This window comes from Mytilus edulis, chromosome 8 (genome assembly GCF_963676685.1).
Source record: "Mytilus edulis chromosome 8, xbMytEdul2.2, whole genome shotgun sequence".
In the NCBI taxonomy this organism is placed as follows: domain Eukaryota; kingdom Metazoa; phylum Mollusca; class Bivalvia; order Mytilida; family Mytilidae; genus Mytilus; species Mytilus edulis.
In genome coordinates, this window is record NC_092351.1 from 62,645,920 (window position 1) to 62,654,736 (window position 8,817).

Below are 8,817 nucleotides of genomic sequence, written 5' to 3' on the forward strand. Positions count from 1 at the left end.
ATATTAGCAGCCTTGATATTTGAGTTTTTTCATCTAAAATTTAGGTCTAATTTATTTATACTTCCGTCCCATTTTCCTACCTACAATACATACGACAATACAGTAGTTTCAGATGAATTAAGGGTAAACATTGTTAAATTGAAATAACACTTTACTTAAGGTTGGATATACACTGTATATTGATCACATATCTGGGATCCCTCCTTAATCTAGAATTTGCAAAGTCAGTTATACAAATAGGTTAGTAAATTTTATTTACAGATCTCAAGCACAAATCAAGTAATACAATCAAATGATGAGTATGAACAACATTTATACTTAAAAGAAAACGACGTTGTCACTATTCGATTTTGTATGTTTGGGTACTTCATACATAACATCATCTTCCTTTTTATTGGTTGTTCCATTGTTAATCAATTCACTATTTTCTTTCAGCTGATCTTCATTTTCATATTGCTTTTCGGCCGACAGTTCCAAGTAAGGCTTTTCTTCACAAACATGCACGACTTCATTATTTTGATCATCAACACCTTTACTTGAAATATTGTCTAAAGAAACTAACGAATGGTATGGATGTAAATACCCATCAATGTCTAAACCACACACCTCTGAGTCAATATTTAAACTTTTAACGCAAATATTTTTGTGTTGAACAGCTGGCATTTTACGTTCAAGTTTTGATTCATCAATTAACTCATATCCATATCCGCTGGTCCCTTGAGAATCTGTAACATCATCCTGCATATCAGGAAACTTATTGAGTGGAACAGCAGAACTCGAAGCAGTGATAATCTTCTTTTTTGAAGATACATGTCGCTTCCAACAAACGCATATTAGACACAGACAAAGTCCTATGATTACCAAAAGAGCTCCAGCTACAGCCATAAACATATATGTCAGAACCTTCTGGTCAATAAATCCTAAAAAAAATATTGAATGCAATTAAAAGATACAAATTAATTGTACTGTGTTGGATTTGTATATCTAAATATATATACGCCAAATGTAGGCGCTGCTGTATACATATTGCCAAAAGAAATGTAAAGTTCACAATTGGTACGCTGATATCAGCAGTTTTGTTAACAACTGACTCCCATTGTCAATTTTAAGTTACATAACGCACGAGTATGTTCACACGCTATGGACTACGTTATCATATTATGTTTAAACTTAAAAATAAACTACTTAGTTATAAAGAAGAATTATCTTTCAAGTTTCAATGCCACAATACCGAATCTGGAACCTGAATGATTTATACATTTTCCGATTTTGCGATGTTCTCAAATGTGACATTTTGATTGCGTGCGGATTTGCAGAGCGGATGGAGCAGGCATAGCAGTGGACATATACACTATCGAATGATCTATTTAAAGTAAGAAAACTACATAAAAATTTGAAAACCGACTAATTTCTCTTGTATCAAATTTTATACATATTCTATTTTGATCTCTGTTTTGCTAATTGCATCTATGAAAGCAAACACTGTTTATAAAAATGAATAAATATTTATTTAAAGCAAAACCTTTTTTAAGATGTAAATGAAATTTTATTAAAACATACTCAAAACTCAAGATAAGTTGCACATACGATAGCCTATCGCCAGCACATCCTGCCTCAACATGTAAAATGTACGAAGGGTGTAGTGAAAACTCACTAGTATGAGAGTTCGATAAAGCAGCACGTTAATCATCGATTACATTTCCCGCTATAGACATCTAAGACATTAAAAGTGCAAAAATTGGTAATAATTAATGACGCATTATTCCTAGGTGTCAACACATAAGTTCGCATTAATTTTTTAACCTCTTTGCCTGACTCCTTGATTTTAAACATTCAACATTTACAAACACAAATTTAGTCTTACCATTGGTTTTATCTTCTTTTGTGGATTGTAGTGTTGTCCATATTTCACTGCGTAGTTCAGTGTTAGGTCTTGTTCGTCTAACATCAGTAGTCATATACAATAAGGTTGTTTGATAGTTATTCAAATCTGTAAAGATATTTCAAATCATTCTTACTTTTCTCATTTGGAAAAATGAGCAAATGTAAATTCAAACTGAGTGCATCCTCGCACGAGAATGAGAATATCCTTATATGCATGCGTATATACCTCGTCAGGCATGGCCAATGTAAAACTTGCTTTAAAGAATCATAACATTTTACGAAGGCTTGCCGTAGACAGTACATTTGTAGATTTGGCTAACGATGATTTGATTTTCAACGGCTTTTGTGTATACATAATTTGGTAATTAACAGATATCCCCTACATCGATTATATCTTTGCACTTGAAAAGAAATGACAGTTAAGTCTCTCAAAATATACCGAAACAACACACAGCTGAGAGAATCCTAGAGCTTGTTATTACTGAAACAAGTATGGTCACTCGAGGCGAATGCCGAAATTCGGGATAAGATATCTATCATTATTAATTAATTGAAAAGCAGATGCTGGATGCAAACTGAATTATCATCTTCAATTTTATGCATGTTAAAGGAACAGTCACTGTTTTTCTTTAAATTATAAGTTTAAAATTTTAAGTCCTGACATTCGGTGAAAACAAAGATAAAAAAACAACCCCAAAAACAATTTGAATACTTATATTTGAAGATGTTAAGTCTAAAAATATCAGATTGAACTTGTTTTAAATTCACAAAATCTATGAATGGATTATAGTCACGATGGTAATTCAGAAGTCTAAATCAAGTAATGTTGTCAAATAAAGAATGTCACCCAATTTAAGCTGTGTTTATATCTAAATATTTTATTTATTTGACGCATGAGCGCCCTGTCCAATATCACTGTTTTGCAAGGTAAATAAAGGCAACAGTAGTATACCGCTGTTCAAAACTCATAAATCCATGGACAAAAAACAAAATCGGGGTAACAAACTAAAACCGAGGGAAACGCATTAAATATAAGAGGAGAACAACGACATAACACTAAAATGTAACACACATAGACAAAATCCCACGAGTATAACAAATATAACATATATATATATATATATAACATCAAAACCAAATACATGAATTTGGGATAGACAAGTACCGTGACACGTCTTATAGCAATGTGAATTTACTCTCAAAAATAAGAGAAAACAAACGACACAACGTTATAATGTAATACACACAGAAACGAACTATAATATAACAATGGCCATATTCCTGACTTGGTACAGGGCATTTTTAAAGGAAAAAATGGTGGGTTGAACCTGGTTTTGTGGCATGCCAAACCTCGCACTTTTATGGCCATGTGAAATAAAACGATAGATAAAATATTAAAGCACATAAAATCTTATGTAAACTACAATACAGTTTTTACACATCTTAAACAATTCTGCATATGGTTCGGTAAAATGAAGAAAAAAACATGATATACCCCTCCCCTCTAATAACACCCCCCCCCCCCAAAAAAAACATAAAAATAAACGGATTACACTCATAAATTAAGAAATATTAAAACAAAATATATTGATCAAGAAGGGCAACAATTAATGTATATGCAGTGGATATATTTATACATGTCTGTAGTGTTTTTTAAGCTCATGTAATGCCTTTTTTGTTTCTTTAATATAGATTTCATACAACGATACGGAATACCACTGGAAATTTGTTATATTTATCATACATCTCCGCAGCTCAATTATACTCCGGGCAACAAATTGCAAGAATAATCAACACATTCCCCATTTCCAATCTCAATTTCAAATGAAGATAATTATTTTAGTTTCTTGAAATCAGTCCCTGGCATTTTAATCGTGGTTTTTAGGGATGGGATCGTTGTTTATTCTTTTACTCACCACTTTGCGGGCTGTTGAGTATGGTGAAACTATTCTCAGTTGAAAAAACATCTGAATGATGATTAGAGATACATCCATGCACATTGTCGCACCTTTTGGAGAAAAGAATCAACTGCTATAAATATTCTAATATAGTACATATACTATTTAAAAATAAGATAAACAGGGGGATATTTATTAATTCGAATTATCAAGATAATTTTAGAGAAACATTAAAAGTTCAGAGTATTTTTTTGAACGTTTTAATTTGTTCTGTTATGTGTTCTATAAAATATGTAATCATGGAAATGATAATTCAGTTTTGAATCCTTACGTTTGTTGCTCTTTTAGAGGAGGAAGTTGATTTTCATTTAACAGCACAGCATAGAAATGCGTATTGATCAAATTGTACACATGAAGACATGAATTTGTATATTTTTCTAATTAATTTGTAATTTACTCTAAGTTTTATCAATGATTATTACAACACCCTATTATTTCATATCTTTTATATATATGCATTGCATTTACTTACAAGCTATTTTTCTTTTATTTGTAATTCTCTCGTCTCTATTTGGTAATCGAAAAAATGTTAATGTTTTTGATATTAAATAAGAAAATTAACCTTGGCAGTCCTGTATCATCAGGTTTTGGATGAAAGTTGAATTTAAATATAATGAAGATCCATGAATGAATGTGAATATGTGAATAACAATAATACTTAGATAGGTTTCAAGTTACTGATGACAAAATGAATATTAATATTAGTCAAACAATATTCAAAGATCTAATTAAAGTGTTGAATTGGTAACCTTTTAGAATAAGTTTATTAAAGGAATGACAAGTTAACTCGTATCATATCTAGATTTCCGGGCTCGGTAAACAACATCTCTGTAAAAATGTAAGATGCGGTGTTGGAAATAAGTTTTCTTCATAATTATATTCATATATCAATACAACATCACATCTAACCTTTTACTCTCTTCACATTGGCAATGGTCTGCACATCTGAACCCGAAGGTATTTTTGGGACACGGAGTACATTCAAATCCTGCCTTTGATGTAAAACCTATACCACAAGCTAGAAACAGAAAATTATATTAAAGTCTGTAAATAAGACGTTTCTTTGATTTATTTCGTTTGATATTGATTGTATGACACTCTTCTTACTGTTGTAAGCATTTCAAAACCTTTTAAGACAAAATCAATATATACAATAAACCACCGGACGGATATCACAATGAGTCCAATTTTCCCGAATATGCTCTGTGTTTGGGTTTGAATATGTACTTTATACTTTCAGATAAGATATGAAATAGACACAGCAGGTATAATTTTGTAGAAGATATTTTCTTCAAATTTGGTTTTATTGGACGGCTAAAAACAAACGCTTTAAAATTATCAACAATTACAATGTCCTTTTGCCACCTTTCATTTCACGAGAAGTAAAGCAGAATAAAATTTTGCAACCAGCATTTTCACTGAGCGTTTTAAAGCGACCAGCAAGTTACTTGAGTGTGTCGAATTTTCTCTATACATGATGCATTGAGTTAAAGCTAATTGTTATTTGTTTACTCTTGTTTAATGTATGTTGATCTTTTTTTCGCGTCGACTCTTGTCATTGAATAAAACATAACATTGTGTGAATTGTGATGCATTTCCACCTTTGTTACCACGATAGTCATACTCATTTTTATTTCATAGACTCGTGTGAGATTTCACTTATTAAAAACATAAAGTAGATATGATGTACACTTATATCAAAATGAGGCGAATATATATGCAGCGACAAAAAAAAACCACATGCCTATTATAGATGTGTCAATTTAAAGAAAAAGTATTCATATCAAGATACGACGCATACCTAGATTTTGGCAGTTCATTGATGTACATGAGGTACACGCATTTATTGCGTAGTATCTGCAATATTTCTTCCTGATAGGAAGACACAAACAAAGTGGCTAGTAACAGTGCACATGTATTGAATTGTCAATCTATCAAACTCGGTAGAAAAGTCAAACATTGTAAGTCATTATGAAGTTGTCTTTGGTCTGTTTATTGTTGAAAACATTGAAGGTCTCCAGCTTTTCGTGTTAGAACCGATATTTGGATACAGCCGTATGAGGAAATTTAAAAAAAAATGTTTTCGTCAGTTTTTATTAATAGCATTACAAAATTTCCGGAACGGAAGTACGACCAATACACGTTCAACCCGTGAAATAGTGCGGTTTGATTGTTTTCGGATGCAATTAGAACGAATTTATTAAAAACAAAGGAAATGAATTAATTTGCAGACAAATGAACAATCCGGTGACAATGCCATCAAGGATGCTATTGCTATATATACATTTACAATAATTATTGATTTAAAATAAGTCGCACAGTTTCTCATATGAATCAAATAAATTTGTTTCTCATAGATTTTGAAATGTGTTTATATAATGCATAACAATTGTCATAGGATGTTATGCTTTTCTAAATGCTCACACATGATATGATCTCATATTGATTATATTTGCTTTATAACCTTCGAACCATTGAAATTTTTGATTTTTAAAAATTTGATTCTTTATTATTTTACCTTCACCAGGATCTATTAAACCCTCAAACATTGAAACATCACGATTGTATTTAAAGTAGATAACTATATGAGATGTTTTTAGAATAACATTATTCTAAATATAAAGTAAAAAAAATAATATCTTTTTATATTAAACCGTATTTTTATAAATAACAATACCATGACAATTCCCATCCTCCAGTCGTTCAAAGTTGTCACAACAAAATTGTTCTAGGAAGTAGATCAGTCCATTGTACGATACAGCGCTACAAACGACAATACAAGTTACATCAAAACAGATTATGTTCAAACCTAAAAAGCAACGTCAATTATCATGCTTCCAGTTTAAAATTTTCTTATAGATTTCAGCAGTAAATTCATATCTTTATGAAAAATGTTCACTTTATTAATATGACAATATACTTTGGACACTTGTAGCACGACTGTGAAAGGCAAAACAATGATGTCATTTAATTTTTAATATCATTTTAACCCCGAGACTGTAAAAATAGTAAAACTCTTAAAAATTTACAAAATTGTGTAAATGGTTTTGATGAACAGTCTCCAGGTAGACAAAATTATTTTTGTTTATGTTACATGTAAGAACTTACTATAGGTATCCTGAAAATAAGGTTTATGAAAAGGGTATTTTATAGTCTAATTTTATACGAAAATCGCGTCTGGCGTAAATACAAAATTTAATCCTGATATCTATGATGAGTTTATTTACTAAATCTACGAACAATTGTTTATTGATATTTAAATCATGTAAATCGACTAAGAAGATATAAATCTGGATAACAAACAAACACAAAGGGAATAAAATTAACTTCAAAAAGTTAAATCACATCAATGCTGAACTCCAAGGAACATTAGAAAAGGAAAACAAATTCCTGAATTTATAAAGGCATTTTCGGATGTAGAAAATGGTGGATTGAACCTGGTTTTATAGATAATTAAATCTCTCACTTTCATGACAGTCTCATAAAATGTCATTATATTGACAATGATACGTGAACAAAACAAACTTACACAATAGGTAAAAATGTCAAAATAGAAGTACAGCACTCAATATTATGTTATCATCTTACATGTCTTAATTACTATAAAATCAAACAAATGTAAAAAAAGAAGCACAAAAAGGCATACATCAAATTAAACAACCTCATTTTGATTTTTTATTATACAATTTTATTTATTAATATACAAAAGGAGAGCATGTGAGTTGACGGGATAAGCGTTTTCTGCTATTAAGTAGGATCTCTTTTATTCTGACCACTGAGGAACCAGTTGGTTATTGACTCGTATTCCATTTTTTCGTAAAAAAAAATAATGCACTAAACTATCATTTTGGAATTTTTGTGGCTCACATTAAAAGGCAAAAACAGAATTTCAAAATTTTCTTCAATTCATGAGGATATTTAAGACAATCTATAAAACTAAATAAAAAACGCATATCAACGAAATTAAATCTTTGAACATCTAAATCATGTGACTTAATGAAATACATTTTTATTGTACGTCTGTAATTCGTTTAACCGATCTTTCTATCTCATGCACTATTTAAAGATGTTTCATTTATTCTAAGACATATTACCTTTTTTTCCTGCTACAAACCATTGATATGCAGCAATTAATAGATCCAAATATCAAAATCAATAAGAATTCGAAGTTTAGATCCATCTTGGTATAGAATTCTAACCAAATGATAGAATAAGGAAATAATCATCACTTTGTGGCTCTTCAAAAAAAGACGGAAATTGCTAAGTAGATATCATTATTAATTGAATAAAAACTGACAGTTTTTTTGTCAGCAAAACAAAATTGCAGGTGCACTGTACGTGCATATGTTGTATTTTTCATTTTTGATTAAAAAAAGGTTATCACATTTCACATCACTGATACACTGAATCAATAAATTCAGTTAACAACGAATTTTGTTTTAGATTGGAACGGCAATCTTTAATTATCTTTTTATTTGTTTTTTTACTGCTGCGAGTTTACGAACGTTTATGTATAAAATTGCGGATGGGAAATGGGGAATATGTAAAAGAGACACTACCCGTGACCAAAAAGCAGAAAAATACGAATGCCACCAATGGTTCTTCAACAAAGAAAGACAATGTCCCACACGAAGGCGGGCTCCAGCTTGCCCCTCTAAAAAACGTATACTAGCTGAGTGAAAATACACGCCATTCTAAACTAAAAAAACATACAAATAAACAAAAAATATAAATCATTAGACTAAAAAAGGCAAAGGCTCCTGACTTGGGACAGGCACACTAATGCAGTGGGGTTACACAAGTTTAGTGAGATTTTAACCATCTCTTTTACCTCTACGCACAGTTAAACTAATTTTGAAAATAGTCCGATGTCAAAAAGTATGTTTTTCCATACTAAACAAGGTAAAATATTTTGCCCCATAACACCCATTTATTTTTTGATATAAGACTAAATAGCTCATGAAAGGTCATTTAC

General features: G+C 30.7%; 1 protein-coding gene across 1 annotated transcript; it reads right to left on the reverse strand.

Annotated features, from left to right (window-relative positions):
* Positions 1-285: 285 nt before the first annotated feature.
* On the reverse strand, positions 286-8,036 carry LOC139486048 (uncharacterized). Its single transcript, XM_071270740.1, has 6 exons — positions 7,937-8,036; positions 6,520-6,605; positions 4,752-4,860; positions 3,804-3,892; positions 1,865-1,990; positions 286-920 (listed from the first exon to the last, which is right to left on the reverse strand). Exons 1-6 carry the CDS (start codon positions 8,020-8,022, stop codon positions 319-321), a joined length of 1,098 nt encoding a protein of 365 aa, XP_071126841.1. The 5' UTR covers positions 8,023-8,036; the 3' UTR covers positions 286-318.
* Between the last annotated feature and the right edge of the window lie 781 nt (positions 8,037-8,817).

Bases quoted from the DNA above. Each gene is read 5' to 3' on its own strand.
- LOC139486048 (XM_071270740.1), bottom strand. From the start codon at position 8,022: ATGGATCTAAACTTCGAATTCTTATTGATTTTGATATTTGGATCTATT. The intron at 6,606-7,936 runs GTAATATGTCTT...TGTCGTTTGTAG, and splicing joins GTTTGTAGCAGGAAAAAAAG to CGCTGTATCGTACAATGGAC. The intron at 921-1,864 runs GTAAGACTAAAT...TATTTTTTTTAG, and splicing joins AAAAGAAGATAAAACCAATG to GATTTATTGACCAGAAGGTT.